The sequence below is a fragment of the Psittacula echo genome, assembly GCF_963264785.1.
Source record: "Psittacula echo genome assembly, chromosome: 4".
Taxonomy (NCBI): Eukaryota; Metazoa; Chordata; class Aves; order Psittaciformes; family Psittacidae; genus Psittacula; species Psittacula echo.
The window spans coordinates 32,159,125-32,181,898 of record NC_137738.1 but is presented as its reverse complement, the minus strand read 5'-3'; the positions used below and the strand labels follow the sequence as shown (position 1 = coordinate 32,181,898).

The 22,774-nt window shown below is 38.4% G+C and overlaps 1 protein-coding gene across 1 annotated transcript in view; it reads right to left on the bottom strand.

Annotated features, from left to right (window-relative positions):
* WDR27 (WD repeat domain 27) overlaps window positions 1-19,358 on the bottom strand; it is a gene marked incomplete at both ends in the record, with an annotated part of 105,645 nt that extends 86,287 nt beyond the window's left edge. The window contains 16 exons of the mRNA XM_080615873.1: window positions 1,610-1,699; window positions 2,073-2,176; window positions 2,879-2,950; window positions 3,466-3,544; window positions 5,113-5,189; window positions 7,367-7,500; window positions 8,444-8,511; window positions 8,993-9,096; window positions 11,219-11,351; window positions 12,763-12,877; window positions 13,766-13,836; window positions 14,927-14,978; window positions 15,610-15,723; window positions 16,186-16,310; window positions 18,181-18,322; window positions 19,176-19,358. Of these exons, the coding sequence (XP_080471999.1) occupies window positions 1,610-1,699; window positions 2,073-2,176; window positions 2,879-2,950; window positions 3,466-3,544; window positions 5,113-5,189; window positions 7,367-7,500; window positions 8,444-8,511; window positions 8,993-9,096; window positions 11,219-11,351; window positions 12,763-12,877; window positions 13,766-13,836; window positions 14,927-14,978; window positions 15,610-15,723; window positions 16,186-16,310; window positions 18,181-18,322; window positions 19,176-19,358 (1,663 nt within the window). The remainder of the gene's footprint in view (window positions 1-1,609; window positions 1,700-2,072; window positions 2,177-2,878; window positions 2,951-3,465; window positions 3,545-5,112; window positions 5,190-7,366; window positions 7,501-8,443; window positions 8,512-8,992; window positions 9,097-11,218; window positions 11,352-12,762; window positions 12,878-13,765; window positions 13,837-14,926; window positions 14,979-15,609; window positions 15,724-16,185; window positions 16,311-18,180; window positions 18,323-19,175) is intronic.
* Window positions 19,359-22,774: the final 3,416 nt, after the last annotated feature.

The window sequence follows — 22,774 nt, the reverse complement described above, 5'->3', positions numbered from 1 at the left end:
AGCTGCCTTTGTAGAAAGACTTCTTCAAAAAGGCCGTGTTGGCTGCAACTCTTTTAAAGCTGGTCAGCATTACCTGCACTTCACTATAAGGCACAGACACTTGAAGAGCCAACAGTGGAGTGCAAAACTACTTAAAACTGTAACTGAGCACTTCACGGAACAAAACTGGATAGATTAGCCTTATAACAAAACTGCTGTTGCTATACCACTGCTCTATGGTGCACTATAAAAATGATTTTCAATAAACAGCTATATTCAGATGTCAATGCTGCCTTGAAACTAGTTCATTTTTTTTTGTTACAGAATACATATCAGCCATTTCTTGAAAAAGGAAAGTTTTACATTACCACTGATTGGACCTCTGAATAAGAGTAATGCATCGTTTTTAATGAACAGAAAATACATTTATTATGACACTTCAAAACCAAAAGCATCTAAAGTAGAAAATAAAATAGGTGATTTCATGATAATTTGAACTATACAGAACTACATGAATGACATAAGCATGTAACTGATGGTTTGCAGTTCCTACTGCCCTACAGAACAATATCTGACAGTGTCACATTTATGTGGCTTTTGAAAAAACCTATATGCACAGGTTGCACTCTTATGCTACCTAAAGAGCACGAAGTAGAATTTGGTTTACACCAAATTTATGTTCTACTTCATGTTCAAAGTAGCACTGCTACAAACCAAAAGACAAAGTTCTTGAAAATCATTTACGTTTTAGTTTCTTCAGATTACTTAAAAAGATGTGTCAATAATCTGAAGAAACAAAAAAAATTCTTCGGGCACGACTGTTGATCTGTTGTGTGCCACTGCTGTATTATTATTTTTACAGATGCTTGTAACAAGTAAGGGAAGGAAGGAAAGACAGAATTTTGATCTCTTTTGGTTTATTGCATTTCTTAAAAAATCCGGATCTTCTAAAATAATGTTAAATATGTTCAAGATATATGTGGTCCCTTCAGATAAAATTACTGCATTTGTTCCAATAAAATCTCACAACGCTATTCCTGTGTGCTGTTTATATAAAACTGCACCATGAATTTGCTCAAATTAGTCTGTGATACATAAGAAAAAATAACTTAAAATAGCCTAATTCTATACTTGTTAAGGTCTGCCTAAATTACAGGCACCTTCCATTATGAAATTACACAGGAAATTCATTTAATGGGACTGATATAAAACTATAAGATTTACTGTTCTTAAAAATTTAAGATAGTTCTTGAAGAAATTTAGGATTAATTTTTAAGCCTCATTTGCAATGCTAACTAATGCAATATACACAAGCATTATCATTACAACTGCCTTTATTATTTCTATTTAATTATTGTCATATGCATATGTAAGGCAGATTGCAATATATATTGTGATAGATTATTATTTACTTCCCAAAAAATAAGAAATGGGAAAACCTAATAGGCAGTTTAATTCTAGACAAAATTAACCAATCACAGAAATTAATTCTACATCTTGAATCAGCAGTATCCCCTCTCCCTTGTTATTCTCAGGGTGAGATAAATGGAAACTTTTGGTTACTATGCTACTTTAGGTTAAACTTAATCATATTAAATAATTTATTAAATAATAGAGTTCATAACGCTACCTGAGAAAACATTATATGTATCAGTGAGATTGGAATTGAAGATCAGCACACTTTTGTCAGCCAGGCCACAAGCCAGCATCTCTCCATCCCCTATAAAGAAGAGTGTCTGATGATTTATATTTGAAAGCAACAAGGACCTAATATGCTGTTTCTTTTAATAATAAAAATCACACATCATTTCAACAAAACACACAACAGATACTTATTTCATACATTTAACACCTATTTTGTCTGGACATCACAAACTCATGTTACAGAATTCGGTAGCAATTTGTACACAATTAATTAATTGTCCTGGCATATTCTGAAAACAGTTCTCCATGATACAGGAGAATTTCACTATTCACCAAAAAAAGGCTACAAAATCTAAATGCCGTGGTCCTAATAAACAATGTCAAACAATTACCTTTTTTTCCTTTCTGCACAGTGACAGAATTGTACATTTTATAAAGCCTGTACATACCAGAATACTGAATACAACAAACTGGGGTTGGTTTACAGGTCACAGATATCTCTTTCTCATATTTGATTGGAGGACAACTTTCCAGTGGATATTCTTTAATTTTACTTCAAAGAAGGAAAAAAAAGAAAGAATAAAAATATTAAGATATCTAAACCCAGTACATTTTCATTTCACTTAAGAAATAAATGTGCTTTGGGTGTTATTCTAAGCATCTTTATATAAATATTTCCAGGAAAACATATGTTGAATCCAACATAAGAGGCAGGATTAATTTTAAATCATCATAATTAAAATACTCCAGGTATGAATTCACGAGAATAAGAATTAACATAGATTGGCACATAAAATTAAACTTCTGCATACCTATCTCATAAAAGTATTTAAAGAATGCAAACTCTACCTTGTTGTGACAAAAAGCAATATGAAAATATCTTCATATGTAAAAATAAGAATTACATTGATCATTTAATCAAGATACTGAAAAAACCACCACACAAAAAATACTAAGTAGCTTAACCTATAAGAAAATAGCACAAACCAAATGTGAAATTATCTGAAGTGCTTACCTAATGTGTGCAAGGATTACAAGAACTTAGTTTTAAGATATTGAGTGGTTTTTAACACACTAACAGGTTGCTGTTTCTTTCCTTAAGAGCATAAGGATGGCCTTAATTATAGTACATAGGTCAAGGTCTTTGTGTAATACTAAAGAGAAATAAAAAGTTCCAATGAGACCTTCCAACAGACCTGTATTTATCCTCAGTTTAATTTTTTTACTCCTCTAATGGAATTGTTAAATAACCTACCATTTATAACTGGTCTTCCACTTTGATAGCCTATTTTTCTTCAGATTATTAACAGGGGAAAACATGGTCATTCTACAAAAAAAATGAACACAGATTCTCCTATATGAAATATGAAACGTTGCATGAGAGAAATAGTTTATTTCAAACAAAAAACAATCCTGCTTCCTTCTTACTATTCATGTCTACATGTAATGTCAGTAATTAAGATAATGTACTCATTGATGACAACATAACTTTCTATCTAATGCTCACGTTTGCACCTAAGTTTTGTTTTCTGCATGTTATTTGTTGAATAATTCATTCTGAAGGTCAAAATCCATTGACATAAAGTTCTCAGATACTTCTTTCTGCAAGCTGAAGAAACAAGAGTTTTATTATATGAAAGAGACAGAATGCCTAATACAGCTATTGAAAGGAGGTTGAACACTGGCCAGAAGCTGTGAAATTTTTTTTTATGACATATTTTTTAAATTGTTTGATAACATACGTGTTTTTCAGGGGTGATTAATTTTACAGTCACTAGACTGTGTGTCTTTAATGTGACAAAACGTCACACTCCAATAAAACATAGTAATGCATCTACTCACCGTGGTGCTGCTGTATAACCTGATGACTTAATTTTATTATGGAACATTAATGGCTGATCTTTCACTGTGCTTTTCGCTCCTACAGCAAAATAATTTAATTTACATTAAAAGGAGGGGAGTTTAACATCATATTTTTACAGTTATGTAGACAGGCTAGAACAATGGAAGTATTTGATGTCTCCTTATGTTACAAAATGTATTTATTATCAATCACTCTAAAATAAAGATTACTGAGGAAAGGAAAGAAATATGAACTGTTACACTGCATAACAGCTCTCCTCCAATAATATCAATGAGAAAGAACTTCATTAAACTTTGAAGTAACACAAATATAATTCTGAGGAACCTTTTTCATTGTTCCTTCACAAATGTGTTTTCTCAAGGCCTACTTTATGCTTTGACTTTATATACACACTACCCATACTGTATTCACACCTTATACTTGGAATATGGGATGCATCTAAAGATCATTAAAATACTGTCAGTGGGTACACATAGATGCCTGGGGTTTTACATGACTTAAGTCATTAATAATGTCTGCATTCACACTACTGTACTAAGAAGCCTGAAGGGTAGCCTCTAGCCAAAACTAATAATGAGTATTTCGTACCAGCAGAAGGTAACTAATAAAATAAATGTTGCAAAAGGGGAAATCTTGCTCAAATTCCTGGGGAAACATTTCAGGTGCATTGGGAGTGATCGCATGGACACAGTTATGTATACTGAGGATAGAAGTTCCTTCAACTCCCACAAGCTATCTTTTCTCTTTGAGTGTCAATGCCATTCCTGGGAAGCTCACAGTACTACTTGTCATGAGAGACCATAGGACTTCCTTAGAACACCTAATCTGAGCATAAGGTGTCAACATGGGTAGTACAGGTATCAGTGCTGGGTGACAAAAGCAGACAAACTCTGTAGATGCATTCTTGGAATATCATACAACATTAAAGATAAAATCTTTGACATTTTAACAGGTCCAACAAGTACAATCAGTATAGTAAAAATCAATTATTTCCACATGTCTACAGCTACCAGTATTTTTACACCTCTCCTAAAGAAACGGGGATGATGAAAGTTATTCTGTAAGTACTTTTTGGACTTTGCTTAACTATTGGTAAGCAAAAAATCTACAGGTGTTTCAACAGCAACTGGAAGTCAGATTTTTATTTTTTTTAAACAGGAGGACAATGAGGCCAAAATTAACTTCCTAAACTTGCAGGTATTGACAAAAGACTATTCAGGATAATAAAATTAACCATAATAGGTAATCAAGGTCAAGAAAGAAACAACAAATTATACGGAAAAAAATATAGTGCATGTCATGGAAAATGAATGACTTATGAAAAATCTAAACATTCTACACCCTAACTCATTTAAAATCCACATAAAGTTCTTAAAGTATTGTTTTTAAAATAAGAAAAATACCTTATTACCATCATTTTCACTACAATTATGTATGTATGCTATGAAACACTGCTAGAAGTATAAAATTTTTCCAACTAAAATAAAAATACAATGCAATACATATTTAAAACAGAAATCAATATACTAGTTGTATTAGGCACCAGCCAGCTGTGAGTCAGTTACTTTTAATTAAAACAATATAAATAACTGTGTTAAGTAATTTCGAGATCGGTTTATACTTACCAAGTTTTTTACTAGAAGGTTCTTTCATGTTTTTCTTTAAACCTTTACACAATGGAGAACTTTCCAGTAAAGAACACCTAAGTTATAAAACCAAGCACAAAAAAAAAAAAAAAAAAAAATCAATCAATGTAATGGACAAAAGCATCGTATTAGGAAAAGCTGTCAAAAATTATTTTTAGTTATTTGAGTGCTTGTGTGTATGTATATGTGTGATACCAGTGAGATACCATAAATATAGATAAGACAGTGTATTAGTTATCAGCTCAGATATCCAGCAGCACAGACAAGCGTTGGCCCCAAGTAGATTCATAGACCATTGCATTTACATGTTAAATCCCATTTCTGTGAATATTATCTGATGATTTTAGAATCATAGCATCATAGAACAGTCAGGGTTGGAAAGGACCTTAAGATCATCTAGTTCCAATCCCCCTGCCATGGGCAGGGACACCTCACACTAAACCATGCCACCCAAGGCTCTGTCCAACCTGGCCTTGAACACCCCCAAGGATGGAGTATTCACAACTTCCTTGGGCAACCCATTTCAGTGCCTCACCACCCTAACAGTAAAGAATTTCTTCCTTAGATCCAATCTAAACTTCCCCTGTTTAAGTTTTAACCCATTACTCCTTGTCCTATCACTACAGTCCCTAATGAAGAGTCCCTCTCCAGCATCCTTGTAGGCCCCCTTCAGATACTGGAAGGCTGCTATGAGGTCTCCATGCAGCCTTCTCTTCTCCAGGCTGAGCAGCCTCAACTTTCTCAGCCTTTTTGTGGGAAGTGCTCCAGCCCCCTTATCACCCTCATGGCCCTCCTCTGGACTTGTTCCAACAGTTCCATGCCCTTTTTATGTTGAGGACACCAGAACTGCACACAATACTCCAAGTGAGGTCTCACGAGAGCAGAGTAGAGGGGCAGGATCACCTCCTTCGGCCTGCTGGTCACGCTCCTTTTGATGCAGCCCAGGATTGTCTTTCTGGGCTGCGAGCGCACACTGTTGGCTCATGTCCAGTTTCTCACCGACCAACACACCCCAAAGTCCTTCTCCACGGGGCTGCTCTGAATGTCTTCTCTGCCCAACCTTGTAGATGTGCCTGGGATTGCCCTGACCCAGGTATAGGGCCTTGCATTTGGTTTGGTTAAACTTCATGAGGTTGGCATCAGCCCACCTCACAAGCAATGTATATTGTATGGGGTTTTATTGTCTTCAAAATATCAGGATTTTCCTAGAAGCAATAGAATAGTTTGGGTTGGAAGTAGCAGTCAGCATGGATTCACCAAGGGGAAGTCATGCTTGATTAGCTTGATATACATTTATGATAAAATGACTGGCTTGGCAGGCAAGACGAAAGGGGTTGATATTGTTCACTTTGACTTCAGGAAGGCTTTCCACACTGTCTCAGATAAGATCCTCACAGAGAAGCTGATGAAGTATGGGCTAGACGAGCATACAGTGAGGTAACCAGCTGAACAGCCAGGCCAACTGGGATGATCAGTGATTCAGTGATACAAAGTCTAGTTGGAGGCCACTAACTAGTGGAGTACCTTAGGTGTCAATACTGGGTTCAATTCTCTTTGTCATCTGCATTAATAATCTGGAGGAAGGAGTAGAGTATGCCCTCACTATGTCTGCTGATGACATAAAAGTGTGAGGGGTGTCTGATACATAAACCAGAATGCTGTGCTGCCATCCAGAGAGATATCCACAGGCTGGAAAAATGGACTGACAGCATGAAGTTCAACAAGGGAAATCGCAAAGTTCTGCACCAGAGGAACAACCCTATGCACCAGTATTGGGCTGTAATGAAGACTCCAGAGCAAAACTCTGTGCCGAGTGAAAGAACAAGAGGGAATGGGCAAAAAATTAAATACAGGACGTTCTGTCTAAATACAAGGAAACACTTTTTTACTGTGAGGGTGACTGAGTACTTGCACAGACAGGTTGCCCAGAGAGGTTGTATTGTCTCCCTCCTTGAAGAAATTCAAAACTCATTTGGACATGGTGCTTGGCAACTGACTCCAGGTGGCCTTGCTTGAGCAGGGCAGTTGGACAAGATGACCTCCAGATATGCCTTGCAATTTCAACCATTCTGTGACTTCTCTCACTCAATACAACTAAGGCATGACAAAAAAGAAGTAAAATAAAACCTTGCCAACAGAGAGCACTGTACAAAACCATTTGATGCACTTCATTGTCAGGAAAACAAATGCATAACACAATTTAGAAGAAAAAAAGCATTCAGTTATTCTGTACCTGGCAATAACTGATAGACTCTTCTCATTTCCACATGGGAGAAAATCCCTCTGCTGAGTTCTCACCAATGCAGTAAGGTTAACTTCCAACACAGCAATCATATCTTCGAACATTGCTGTGACCAAGCATAAAACCTGCAGCAATTATACCATCAAATAGCACTTTATCTAATTCATAATTGAAGCTTCAACACTGTATGGATGTGTATGAATTATGTGAAGTATTTATAATGAAAAATTAAATCACTTTGTCACTTATGAAAATTAGAAAAAAATCCATGAGTTTAATCTTGCAGAACATTAAAGAGTAAGAAGTCCTTCAAAATATGCTTATGTTGCTTAAATATGCGCCTTATATCTGGAAGTCACAGAAATTCCAAGATGTTCCACAATAGAGATATTTCTGCAGTAAGAGTTGTGAGAAAAGCAGCAAACGTGGAAGAAAGACTGCATTCAGAGACATGCCAAGAACATGGTAAGAGCCGAATTTCAAACAAAATCCTTCTTTAAAACGAAACACTGGTATGTTAAATATGTAGAAAGGCCTAGATTGAGCTCAGTTCTATAGGAAAACTAACATCAAAAATGGACTAATCAGACAAGAATGCCTTTCAGTTCCTTAAAAGCACTTTTAGTGACTTTCCACAAACATTTTTCACAACTCAAATAGTTTTCACAGATTTCTTGGAAGGATTCAAAAGCAGTTCATCCTAAGATTTGTTTGAACAAGGTGTAACAGTGCTTATATGTTTTTTCCCAAAAAAAAAAGATTGCCCACTGGGGAAGCAGAGGCATTCTTGAAATTCAAGGTACACACCAAACACTATAAAAAACAATACACCTTTTTCTTGTTAATCAATTTGGATAGTATACAAATTATGAAAGCTTCAAATCTATGCAGCTATTGAAAATAGCAGATCCCATAAAGAATCAACCCTCTCCAGAGAAGCTACTGTGTAATTCACATCAAGAAAAAGAAATGTGTACATCAATCTGCAAACAAAATGCATAATTGGTAATTATTGAAAATAAATGGAAATATAAACATTTGTTAAATAGATATTTATTGTATACTCACCTTTCCATTAACTGACTTCCTTGTTAACGCACATGATCTGACAAACTGAATGCTGAGGTCACTGAAATCTTTACCAAAAAGAACACAGTGCTATAAAACTGTATTTGCATTTCAAAAGAAAAAGCTATCATCTCTAAGAGTGGAAAAAAAAAAATTACTCGTACTAATCTGACACCACTATAATCAACCACCTTCAGTGTACATCCTGCTAGCTTACTTCTACATTGTAATAAAATAGTAGAATAACATTCATTGTGCTTAACACTCATGAACTGCAAAATCAAAATAAAAATTCACTGCTAGCCAGTACCAAAATCTAGTGCCAATACATCTTCTGAGACAAGTCAGCAGTGCCATAAAACCACAGAAATTAATTAGAATGAACATTTAAGGAAAAAACAAAAAACCAAAAAAAACCCAAACACAAAAACTCCACACAGTTTCTATTGTATTCTGCTATTTTGCAAACCAAATTGTTATACTATTTATATCAGGTAACAAAAGCAAATTGATCACATTATGGTTTGGTCAGATACCTTATAATCGTACCTTTGTAAGATAAATAAGCTTCTAATTCAAAGTTTGCCAAATTAAGTATTAACAAGCCAGTAGAGCTTCCTATCCAAACGTAGCTAGTATTCAGGGCTGAACACCTTTCAAGAAAGGAGAAAAAAAAAAAAAATCAAAGTATGATGATGAAGCTTTCTTTATTACCGTATAAGGCAGAGCAATTGCTTTTTTTAATACTTGTTACCTAGTCCCAATAAAACAACAGTAAACACCAAAAAAGAATTTTAAATTTACAGCATTTTTATGAAATCTGGAGCTCAAAGTAAAGTCTTTCAATCAAAACTGATGAAGTTTTGAAAACTAGAAACAGGACACAATGCTTGATTTTATGTAAGCACTTGTGGCAAGTCTAAACCAGCATAGGAAATACTTTTCAAAAACTACTGTGGTTTGTAACAGTGGGGAGGTGCTGTAAAAGCACTCTATGTACAGAGAGCAAATTCAAACAAAGAGGCAAGTCCACATATATTCTTACTTTTACCACCTGTAATATGAACATGTAAAAAAATGGTGAAATTTAAAGAGTCTTTGTACGTAGTTAAAGTACTAGAGAAAAAACAGCACAAACTAAGTGGGGGGAAAAATAAACCAGGCAAGCCTGGAACATCTGTCTCAGTCTGTGCTTAGTGGTAGTAGTACTGCTGTTAAGTAATGAAACCCAGTCTTCACAAACGCCAGAGTAGACCAACCGGTTACAGTTTCAGTCAACACCCTCACAGAAAAAAAACCAAAACGTTATCAAGCAGAAGATAATTATTACAAAATAACAGTTGTCATTCTCAAAACCCAAAAATGTTTTGATGCCACAGTAAATAAAAATTGACATCAACATTTTAATAGATTTTCCAAATAAGAGTGAGTAAACTTATTGGTTTGATTTCTAAAGTCAGACCACAAGAGCAGAAGCAAGGGTATGGAAAAATATACAGCTGAAACTTGGCATGAAAAGACCCACCACAGTGGCTTTTTTTTTTTTCCTTTTTTTTTTTTTTTTTCCCCTTATATAAAAGAAAGGGAAGAGAAACAGTCAAATACTTTATAAAGCAGACTGGGAAAGAGTTTCAGTTCTGGTTTGTGATACTTTTATGTGCTCTGTGTAGTTTTATTTGTGGTTTGTGCTACTTTTATGCATGGTGGTAACAGACTGATTTAATTTGTGAATCCTTTGAATTATTTCAAAGTGGCACTATCAAATTATTATAAACAATGATATCAAGTGATAGATACAGGAAGTTGATCTCACATCCACTTTACAATAATGAGAGTCTGCAATGAAATTATTCAATGTCAAAAAGCTTATAGAATTATAAGATAATTTTTTGGACATCAGTGTTGCAAAAATATTTCATTGTTGTATTTCATTTCAGGCAGGAAAAGTGGTAAATCAGGGATTGTTCAGTTGTTCAGAAGAATCTGAGCCACCTGCTAAAACCAACACATGGTAATTTAAAAAGTGAACAGAAAAATATTTTAAATACAAAACCATAAAACCAGAAGACAATGGAACTGGATTAATAATAAGAATTTTATGGTCATGATTGTTTATAAGCAGAACAAAACCTCCAACTGTGATGCAATAACTGAAAGGGTAAATAGTCCTTAGATGTACAATGCTAGGCAGCATCAGGTGGGTATTGGAAATTGACGTTATCTGAACTCAGAAAATTATTTCAATTAACCTATTACCAGGGATCAATTTCAGGCAACCCTGTCCAGAAAAAGGCATTGAAAAAGAAACGAGACTGAGTCTGCCAGAAGTTTGCCTAGAACAAGTTATGTAATTTAGAAGTTATTTAAATTTAGAAAGCAAACAGACACAGGCACACAATGACTGCATTAGACATATTTCCATAGGAATGAAAACTAAAATAAATTTGGCTTTTTAATTCTAATGGGCTTCTTAATTATTTTTTAATTGATATTTCCTGATCAACTGGCATCAATAGATGCTAAAACAGATATTCCCAATGCCATTTTTATAGAATTACTTTTCAAGCAAGAAATCAGTTTTAACTGTGCATTACTTTGTGTATATTATCTGCCTCAAAATAAACGACGAAAACTTGCATATCACTAAAAATATTCTTTTATTCTTCCTATTGCATGTTTAAAAGAGTAAGCTGCAATGGAAATAATCCAAGAACCAATGGGAGCTCCTAGGAATAGATTCCATCCAAGTATTTGGTGGTATTTTAAGGGACTTACACGTTTTCTTCATTATGGAAACACACTAAAAAGTCACAGTGTTCAATTAAGAGGATAGGCAACGATGTTTCCACTGATCTTTCTGGTCTCATGGGTTTTCTTTTGCAAAGCTTGGAAGTATTTTGCTCTTCACCTAAGAAATACAATCAACACTAGCTATCAAAAAACAATGGAATAAGGGAAAGAGTTAGGATTTAATAGAGAATTTGAAGGAATAAAGTACTATAAATAAACATAGCACTATAAATAGAAAAATAAATTACTATAAATAAAGTTATAAAGTAATAAGGTAGCATGAACTAACTCCACAGTCCAGAAGTTTCTATTTCAACAGATTGATATAGCCTAAGACAGCCCTCTTGAAATATCTTTCCTCATTATTATGCTTTTTTTAGTACAGTCTTCTTTCAAATACCTAGAGATAAAAATCTAAAAAGCCTACTTATGGACAGAAAAGGAGTTGGCAAAATTCTGATATATCCATCTCAAAAAGTGACTCTGAAAGCCATAATCTAATGACCCTTAAATATGCTGGGCCACTTTCCACTTAGTCTGAAAATTCCCTTGACCCTAAAGTTATAACATAATCCAAAACCAAGATGGAAAGTCACCACTAGTTTCATCCTCCCAAGAAGTCTCCATCCATTATGCACACGCAGTTAAAATCTAGGAATGACTAGCACTGAATTCATCATTAGGCACAGCCACTATATCACTCTCTTTCAAACATCCAAATATGAAAGTGCCATCCATATATTTTAAATAATAACAAGAAATGTAGCAGTCTTTCTCATTAGATTAGGACCTTAGAATTTTTGAAGCTGGACCACTAGGCATCTAAGAACACAACAGTCATTGAAGCCAGGAAAAGAGCAAGCAAGGGAAACCAGATCTTCCTTTCCCTAACGAAAGCTTCCTCTTGCTTGCCTTTGGGAGGACCTCATCTCACTTCATGTGAGGTGCAGGTAGTCTGAATGCCTCATTTGGGAACATGAAATCACCTTGCTGAGGTGACCAAGTGCAGTTTTTCAAGATTTATAAGTACTCTGCATTATACCACTAGAAATACCACAGCCAGAGAAATATCATATCATGGAGGTACTAGTATGAATTTAAACAAAAAAAAGAAGAAAGAAAAAAAGAAAGATGCCTAGGAGTATCAAATGTAGCTGAGAAAAGGTATCCCACTTAAACAACAGATTAAATTTTAGGCACTCATTCTGTTCTCACTAAAGTCTTGGGCAATGAATTCAGTAAAAACCAAATACTTAATAGTTCATATTCTGCAATGTTTTATAAGCAGATGCATTACCCGAGATTTTATTACACCCATACAAGCTTAATTCTTTCCAGATATGTCACATAATTCTTTCCAGATACATCAATACCCCAGTTCACATCAGCTTCAGTAAGAATTCCATGCCACAGTTTGAGACTCATAACTATCACTTATAAAAAAATTCTCATTGTACAAAAAGCATACACTCAGTAGCCAATAACAACTAGACTATACCATAAACAGCATTCTAAAAGCACTGTGCTACCTATTTCTTTTCCAGATTTCAACACTTCATTATAGAATTTCTCTTGCTTTTTCTTTAAGTTGATACGTGTTACACAACGGTAATTATGATCACTGATTAAACTGAAGATCCAAAGCTGCAAGAAAAAGAAACAGCAATTGCAATAACTTTTTGACAGTAAACATAAAGCTTACATGAATGCAAACTAAAGGTCTGATATAAAACTACTTATGCAACTGTTGAATTTTTGTATCTGTAATCTCACCTTGGACCAAAAATTCAATTATATGCATTTTTAAGATTATTAAAGAATATATTCAATATTAGCAGAAGCAGACATTATAAATTTGAACTGCACATCTAATTCCCATATTTATGTCTTCAGAAAAAAAAGCCTCATAGACTATTTTCCCCATTAAAAATAACAAGTAACCTGCATGTAATTGCTCACTGAATAATGAACAATAATATTTCATTTATACCTCTCTGATTTTAGGCAGTACTATAGTTAAATCTTTAACTTTCTTCACAATTCACTGAACGATAACACTGAAGAAAAGCAACTGGAAAATCTTTTGTAAATATATTCTTAACATTAAATTAAAAAGCAGGTAAAATGCATATTCATGTTTATCACATTTTTTTTAGAATTTCAACATGCTGAAATCATAGTCTCTTCCATTTATTGTCATGTGTTTCATTCCTTAGCTAGAATAGAAGAATCCTATTTTTCACCTTTTTTATTTTGAAACAGATATATTTATAGCCTGTCAGTGTACTCATCTTTTGTGAACACTTATTATGCTCTTAAACACTTCCCTGGTTTTCAGAAGAAAGTTTCCATTTTTTGTAATAGAAGTCTTATATACCATATATGGTTTGTGCTCAAAGCATTGAATTATACCTAAAAAAGTAACTGTTGTAACAATTAAAAACAAATATGTAGATTATGAACCTTTTTTATAGACAGATACATTAACAATAGATGACTGTTTTGACAGAGACTTTTCTGGGTAATTCTCACCTGTCCCTCAGAACATCCAGTGATAATCTGTTTATTTTCTTCATCAACTAGCAGACTTAGCAAAGGAAATGCTGGCTCAAAAAAAGATAAAATTATTTCCAGAGTAGACACAAATCAGATATGCAACTCAAATTGAATCCTCCTGTTCATAAAAGTGAGTGGGAAAAAAACTCTTACTGCAATTCCTATGGTTGCACAATACTTTGGGTGGCAAAGGGCTTTCCATTTACAGGTCTACAGTCTGCTTTCCAGCCACACTGCCATGGTAGTGATTTTCTGCAGCCTTTCACCCATACTGCTGTGGTATGGTTTTCAGGGCCCCATGTGGGAGTTTTCATTCCCCTGCTGTTACTCTCATGGCCTCCACCTGCAAACCCTGATTTCAGTTGGGGCAGGTTTTCAAGGGAAGCAAATGCCACAGGTAATCAGGGTAGAATCACCCCTTCTTTCTCTCTTTTTCTACCATGTGGTGTTAGCTTTTAGTTTACATGAGACAGTTCAATAATACATATGCATAAAGCTTAATAACCAGTCTCCTCACAGCTCCTGCCCCCAGAGTGTGCTTCCACAACCACTAGCAGCACCACAAAAAAATCAGGCACAATCAAAGGCAAGTTGGAGCAAGTCCCATTGAAAACTACATGTTTCTTGTGTGGAAAGTACTATTGGAGGAGGAAGCCCTGCTGCACTGGAAACAATGCTTGCCCTCCTCCTCATCATCTCTTATCTTGCCATAAAAGTAGCTTTCACCTTTAAAGTCAACATATGCCATCAGCTGCAGACACTGCTAATAGATCTACATATGGCATAGTATTTCTTTCTATGTCATATATAAAGCTGAAAGAAAACAAGCACATAGTACTCAGACAGTGGAACTGTACCTACAAAAAGACAGCTTCATTTGCTTATCTCAGCAAAATGGCAACAGCACGCACACCCAGTACAAAAAGAGCTGTTTATAAAAGTATACTAAATCTACCCAGAAGTACACATTAAAGGAAAATATATTTACTACTGGCTTTAAAGGATATGTTTACTACTACCTAGTCTACTAGAATTATTTTCACTAAATCTGCTAAATACTTCCATAATAATTGTGTGTTATTGTTTAGGAAAAATAAATCTTTTCTATGAAAAAGCATATATTAAAATAAAACTTACCTGTTAGTACTCCTGACTGATGTATTAACTGGCCAGTAGCATAGTCCCACACCTTTAGGAAAAAAAAAATATATAGTCAACTACTTGGATCCTTAAGGAAAACAAACTTCAAAGGCCATCATGTGGTGAAAACGGAAAAATGCGGTCACTAAAAGTGATGCAACATGGTAAGGGTTTCTTTCAACATTTTTCAATAACTAAAAAGAGATTTGTTTAATTGATAAGTATCTATAGTGAAAAAGGTGAAACTCACCTGGTATGGATACACAAAGTACTTAGAATACTTATCATCTTTGCTTAGGTTGATCTCTTAGTGACTTAAGCTAAATTAATGAATATACGTACTTGAACTGGTTCTAAATTTCACACAGGGACCTTGCATAATTTAACAGTTTTCATACTGAGCTCAGGAATAAGAGATCATAATAACAGTAGTTATTATGATATATAGACACACATATAATTCAGCTTTCATCATTAACAAGACAAAGTGATGAGTTCTGTGCTTAATAGTCAATTAAGAAAGCTAAATAAAACCAAATTTTTCCTCTCGCATTACTTCTACAAGCCTTCCTCTCCACAAACACTTTCACTACATTATTATAGTTATCACAGCTGGGACTGAAAAAGTCACAGCCAGACAGTCCCTGCTTTTTTAAAGTGCAACTCTACAATTTCCATACCTTAAAGGTTCTGTCTTCTGACACTGATATAAGCATATTTTTCTCCCATGTACAAAACTCAGCAGCAGTCACTGGAGCCACATGGCCATCCAATTCAGCTAGTATAGCTTCCTTCTATGATAAGTCAAAATAAAAACATATTATATTTCAAACTAAAAATTACAGTTAGTTAGATGTTTTAATAATTAATAACAGTTGATAAAAATTGTCAGATTTGGATACAAAATATTATTTCAATAAGATTTTTCTTATTGAAACTGTAGCCCTGTATATTGTTCTGCTGGCAAAACCACACATTTCCATTTTCTTCTTCAGAATGAATGATATAGGAGTAACTTTGCAGCTGTTCTCAGAATGTTTTCTTCTTGTAAGTTACTGTAACACCATTTCAATTTTTTAATCTAGTCTTCTACCTGGTGCATGATGCATTATGAAGCATCAGTTCATAGTTATTGTCATCTATATGAGAAAAATGAACGCTTTTGCTTAATTATACTAACATTTCTGTATCATGATTTTATTTGAAAGTAAGTTAAAAAAATATCAGCACCATATCTACAAAGACTGCCATCTCACCTTTGCACTTAACATGTAGATCTGATTTCCAGCACATACTGCCACTTGTTGATCATCCAGACTAAATCTTACATGAAGCACCACTTCCAGAAGAGTTCCAATAACAATTCCTCGAGGTGTTAACCCTGCAGCAATTTCATTGTTAGGGAGACTCACTGAAATATAAAACTCTGGTGCAGTGAGATTCTTAGAAACTTTTGCCTAACCACAGTGCTATCCTGGTGTCTGTCAGGAAGCTGTACCGAACAACCCACAGCTTTATTGCACCAGGCTATTGGAAAGCAAAGCACAGTACTATGTGCCAGTAAGATTCCTCCATCTGCCTTGTTGCCTAGACAAGATGTGGTACTTTTTGAAACACTAATAAAAAGTGTGCCCATCAAATCATACTTCCATGGAAGACTGCCAGGGACAGGATTTTTGGAGTAGGGTTGTATGCCCAAGGAACTCTGTAGTGCCATGTTAATTTTGAAGGCAAGAAATCCTGACTGGTGTCATATAAAATGGCAGAAGCCCAGGAAAACAGGCATTTGAAAAATACTTCTTACAGTATAATATCCCAGACATTCAGCCATCAAGCAAGGGAGACTTCCGTTTTCCTGATTTTAATTCTTCTGTGCGCTGAAAGAGGAAGTACCCCACTAAATATCATTACAGACTCTCATGGTTAAGACTAGCTTTGAGAACTGGCTCATGTTTCATCCCTCTCTTCACAGTTTCATTCTGGTCTTCTCACTGCTTCAAGCAGCCTGATTTCTGCAGTTCCCAGTTTTATGACGCTACCTTTAAGAGTGTGAGAAGTTTTGGATATCTCATTAAATTTCAGGATTTCACAGGCAACAAATTAACTAGCATACAGGTACAACAACTATAGATGTCCTTTTATAGGTTTCATTCTAGATGCTATGGAGTGCTTCTACAGCTGATTAATGAGTCAAGATCTAGCAGGATGGAGAGATGGATCAAATGCCTTGATACAGTTCTTAAGAATTTGGTCAGAGAAAACATGCCAAGACTGTGTAGAACACAGTCTGAGGAAAGAAAGGCCTGTAGACAGAAAAAAGAGAAAGAAGCAAGCCATAAGCAGAGAATCTGCCTTTCAAAAGTCTTTGTACTAAAACTACACATGACTCCCTTTCTTTGTTTTTCAGCAATCCCCTACTTTCCAATCAATTTAAGCTTGAAGAGTGGTGAGAATCCCTAGAATCTAACTCCATTAGTTGAGGCTCCAAACCAAGACAGTAGTCAGGACACTAGAACTTCTGCTTTCTTTGTATAATGCCATCACAACTCTCTTTCAAGCATGCATTCTCCTCCCAGATCCTTGCATTGCTCACACACACACACACACACCCCCAGTGTTCCAGACAGAGGCAGAAGGAGAGGCAAAGCAGGATGTAAAACACTAGTTCTACAGATATTCCAGAAAAGGCAGCATTTGGTTATTATGGCATTTTATGTTCAGTTACGCAGTGCTACTGTGATTAATTTTTTTTCCCGTCCGTGTTATTCCACAGTAGCAGAACTCCCCCTTCCGTTTCCCCGCCTGTCTCCAGGGATCGCCTACTCCCGCCCAGCACCTCGGCCAGCTCCCGGGACCGCCCCGGCCCTGCGCGTTGTCCACCGCGGGGCTGCACAGCCCAGGGGCCGCGAGGGGTGACCCCGGCCGTTCCAGAAGGTACGGTGAGCAGGCTAGCTGGGCCGCTGCCCTGACGGAGCTTGGCAGTGCCGGAGAGGAGCAGCAGAGAAGTAAGCACTCTTTATTGATGCTGGGGCTGCAGAATCTGAGTGGCTAACACATGCTCCTCAGAAATAACCATCTCTTTATACAAGTAGTACTGGAAGAAAGGGTGCTGTTGGGGGGTTATTTTCTAATGTGGCCGTAGCTCAGAGACTGGCTGGGCCTTGGCCTGTTTGTAGGAGGTGGTGAGTTACTGCTTTTGCACTTCTTTTTTATATATACGACATGTATAGATTGTATAAACAGTACTCTACCTTCTCGAACCTTCTGTGTGCATTCATCAAGATTCCACACTATCACACGTTCACGAGATGCAGAGCAGACATGAAGTGGGTTGATTTTACTTCCAAATGACAATGCAGAAATTGAGTAATGATGTCCTGACAAAAGTAATGGCTGACAAATGTAGATAAAGAAGAGTTAAATGAGTCACCTCAAACAAAGGTTATGACCAATACAAAATTAAAAATGGATCATGTACATGCAATTAACAAGAAAGCAACTATTTTTCTTTATTGCTTCAAAACTACTTTATCAGCTGCAGTGTACAGGGTTTGACTGGGATGGAGTTCACTTTCTTCATAGCAGCTTGCATGGTGCAGTGCTTTGGATTTTGTGATGAAACCCACTGATAACCTGAAACAGTGTTTTGGCTGTTGCACAGCATGAAGGCTTTATGAAGGGTTTCTCTTTTCCCACTCATGTCCCAGAAGGAACATGGCTTTAACAGCTGTTCCCAACTGGCAAAGGGATATTCCCTATGATATGATGTTTTGCTTAGCAATAGAACAGGCATATTGGATAAAGAAGGTGTTGGGGGCAGGAGGAGGGGTGTCTTCTAAGGTGGCCATTGCTTGAAACTTGTATGGGGATTGGTCTGCTTCTAGGAGTTGGTGAGTGACTGCCTTTGTATCACTTTCTTCCTCTTTCCTTCACTCGTTAAACTATCTTCTTTATTTTATCATGGGGGCTCATGACTTCTCACTTTTGCCCATCTAATTCTCCCTCCAAGCCAGCTGGGAAGGAGTGAGCCCGAGACTGGGTGGTGGTGTAGCTGCCAGCCACCACGGTTTACATTATTCTCATCACAAGAACAAAGCTTTATAACAAAAGCTATTCTCTTCACAGCACTAGAGTCAAACCCTCACTCCTACACTGCCCTCAGATATTTTGTTTATACCTTCCTTAAGAGGTATAAACAGCCGCCTTCTGAAATAGCAGCCTGTGGAGGGATGTGTTCTGGGTTTACCTGAGCAGTAGCTGTATTCCAGACGCATAACTCATTTTGATTCAAAGGGAAAGCGCAGTGATGGTGACTACACGCCAGCTGAACGAGGGACTCTGACAGTTCGGACCTAAACAACTGTTTTTCGCAGACAACGTCAGGGTCGCAGCTTCCTCCAGAAGCACATCCTTCCCAGTCGCCTTCCATCCTACGGCGGGGCACCACACGGGGCCGGAATCGCCTCACCGGATGCGTCCTGATCCCCTGGTAGGGGCACCCTTACACGGGGAGGCGGAGGGGCCCGGCCCGCCCCGCGCCCCGCGCCCCGCCGGCAGCACAACACGGGCTCCGCCTCACCGGCCCCTCCGCACAACAGCCGGCCCGTAACCAGGGCAGCGGCGTCCCCGACGGGTCGCCGAGCGGGACAAAACCTCCCTCGTCCGCAGACCGCGGTGGGTCCAGGCGGCCGCCTCTCTTGGGGACCTCTCGCCCATTCGCGGCACCGGGCAAAGTCCCCTAGCCTGGGCCAACTGTTCTTTTTACAAGGACATGTAGGGATAGTACAAGGGGGAATGGCTTTAAACTGGCAGAAGGTAGATTTATATCAGACATTACAAACAAATTCTTCACTGTGAGGGTGATGAGGCACAGGCACAGGTTGCCCAGAGAACCTGTGGCAGCCCCATCCCTGACAGGGTTCAAGGCCAGGTTGGATGGGGTTTTGAGCAACCTGGTCTAGTGGAAGGTGTCGCTGTCCGCAGCACGAGGGTTGGAACTGGATTAGCTTTAAAGTCCCTTCCAACCCAAACCATTCTGTGGTTCTTTGATGCAATGGGCACAGCATGGACCAGCTCATGACAGTGTGTGGAGCAGCATCACTGAGAATAAAAGCAAACCTCTTGCTCTCACCAAGTTTGTGGGTGATGGGAAGCAGTCACCAAGGTGGTGGGCAGGGCTGACAGTCAGAGGGACTCATCAGGCAGGAGAAATTGCTAACAAGAATCTCATGCAACAAGAATAAGTGCAGAGTCCTGCGTCTGGCACAGGGTAGACCATGCAAGAGGGCAGGCTGGAGGCTGGCTGGCTGGGAGGCAGCTGTGCAGAAAATGATCCAAAGATCCTGCTGGACAAGCTGAATAGGAGCCACCTCTGCACCCTCGCAGCAGAGGCAGCCAGCTGCATCCTTCAGCCTGGAGAAGAGACCTTACTGATCCCTACCTAATGGGAGGATGCAGGGAAGTTGGAGCTAGAGTCTTTTCAGAGGCACTCAGTGGTAAGACAAGCTGGAACTTGGGAAAATCCAATTAGATGTCAGGAATTTTTATTTACTTATTTTAAATACCGTGAGGGTGGTTGAATATTCAAACAAGTTTCTAAAGAGAGGTTGTGGATCTCTGTCCCTGGAGTTGTCCAAGAGTCACATGGACATGGCCTTGAGCAACCTGATTTAATTAGACCTGTTCTGAACAGGAAGTTGGAGAAGTCTGAAGGTCCCCTTCATCCCAAGTTATGATTTTGATCCACCAACTTAAACCATTTTGGTGCAGGTCAGTCTGCAGACTGTTCATCCACCTCAACTGCATTTCAAACAGATACTTTCTACAGGAATGTCCTTCTTGTAACTGTCTGTAATTAACAGTGCAAGCATTTTTGCACTGTATGACCACAACACAATCTCCTTTTATTAGTTTTGCCTGGAGAAAGTACCTGTCCAAATTCTCTTTCATGTGTCCTTGCGAATTTGGATAAAACCACTGTACTGAGCACCAGCCACACAGCAGTAACTCAGTGCACTGCATAGGACAGTATTTCTTTTCTGAACTGTGACTCATGGATAAGAACACTAGAGAAAAAATTTACTGTAATTTGCTGATGACAGTTTCCATGACTGATACAGTCGTGAATGTGTCATGACAGTTTAGGCATCAGTATAGAAAGATAAATGCTGGTAGAGAAAAAAAGGGTGTTGTTCAGCCAGGCAAACAACCCCTAGGAGTAAAGAACTTGTTCTGAAACATGGTGTGCCTTTGTCCATAACCGTTTCTAGGCAGTTTAGTATGTTTCTCCCCAGTTCTTTTCACTATGTTTTTTTCATGTTGAAAGTATTGTTGCTACAATACTTTCAACAACCTGCTGTCCATAACAACTAGGGAACTAGTAACATCCAAAAAGGTATTGGAGACCTTGGTCTGATTTCTTGACTGATCAAACAGGAGTTAGAACACCAACTCCTTTCCTGCAGCTGGACCCTCAGCCAGCAGCATCAATCTCATGGAGACCAATTCAGACAGGTGCAGACCATCACTGACTTTTGCCCTTCCAATAGGTGCTGTTGATTCTCAGTGTCTAAGACACGACTCATCCAAGAGTGACAAGAAGCAGATTTCTGCCCTGTGGAACAAGGTGACAGCTGCATGCGGATACTAGTGACAGTGTGATTGTGCGGTGAGAAATTTATATCACACGCCCATGAAACACATCTCCTGCCACCTCCCTTTTCTGTGCAACACGATGCTCAAAGATCTTGGCTCCTGCATGTTCCTTCAGCTTGGCTATCCATCCATTTCAGATTGAACTGACAGATGTGAAAAAAAAGGGGCATTTTAGCCAAACAGCAGTTCGTTATCATAGCATGCTTTTGTGTCAAATAGCATATTTCTATTGGTTTCAATATTCTTCAAAGCTCTCTAACTTCATAAACACCATGTAACGCATTCTGTCAAATCATACCTCAAACAGGCTGCATAAACCTGCCAAATGTGGATTGTTAAATTTGAGTTTTATTAAAATCAATGTACATATTTCAAACTGTAAATATATCAACTGCTTAGTACACACTGAAATATTAAAGCTGATAAATCTCATTATTTAAAGTTGTTCTATCACTGGTTACTTGGGTAAAGAGACCAACCACCTCCTTTCAGGTAGCTCTAGAGAATAATAAGGTCCTGCCTGAGCCTTCTCTTCTCCAGTTCTCCCCAGGTGCCTCAGCCGTTCCTCGTCAGACTTGTGCACCAGGCCCTTCACCAGCTTTATTGCCCTTCTCTGGACCTGCTCCACCAACTCAATGTCTGTCTTGTGGTGAGGGTGAACACAGTATTTGAGGTGCAGCCTCACCAACGCCAAGTAGAGGCGGATGCTCACTACCTTAGTCCTGCCACAGCCCACCGACCAGGCCTGCCCAGACCCCTCTGCAGAGCCTTCCGACCGCCGCACTCCGCCACAGCTCCGCGCCGAGGAGGGGCAATCGCATCCATCGGCCGGGCCGCAGGACGCGCTGCCCTACGGCCCGCCGGGGGGGGGGAGGGTGTGTGGGGGGGTGGGTGTGGGTGGGTGAGGGGGTGTGGGGGGGTGTGTGTCGGGTACTCCGCGTTGCCGCGGCGACGGCCCCCCGCTCCCCGCCGTCTGCTCTCGCGATAGCTGGGAGGGATGCGAACGCTGCCCCCCCTCCTTCGGGGAGGAGGGCGGCTTGGGGCTGAAGCGCTTGGCGTTACTGGCTGTGAGTGACGCCGTGCGGAGGCCCAACCCCCCCCCCCCCCGCCCCGCCTCCAACCAGCCTCCTCCGCTGGCAGCCAGCCGCCCGTGCGGGGCCGGGCTCGGTTCCGGGGTGTGTAGTCCGGCCG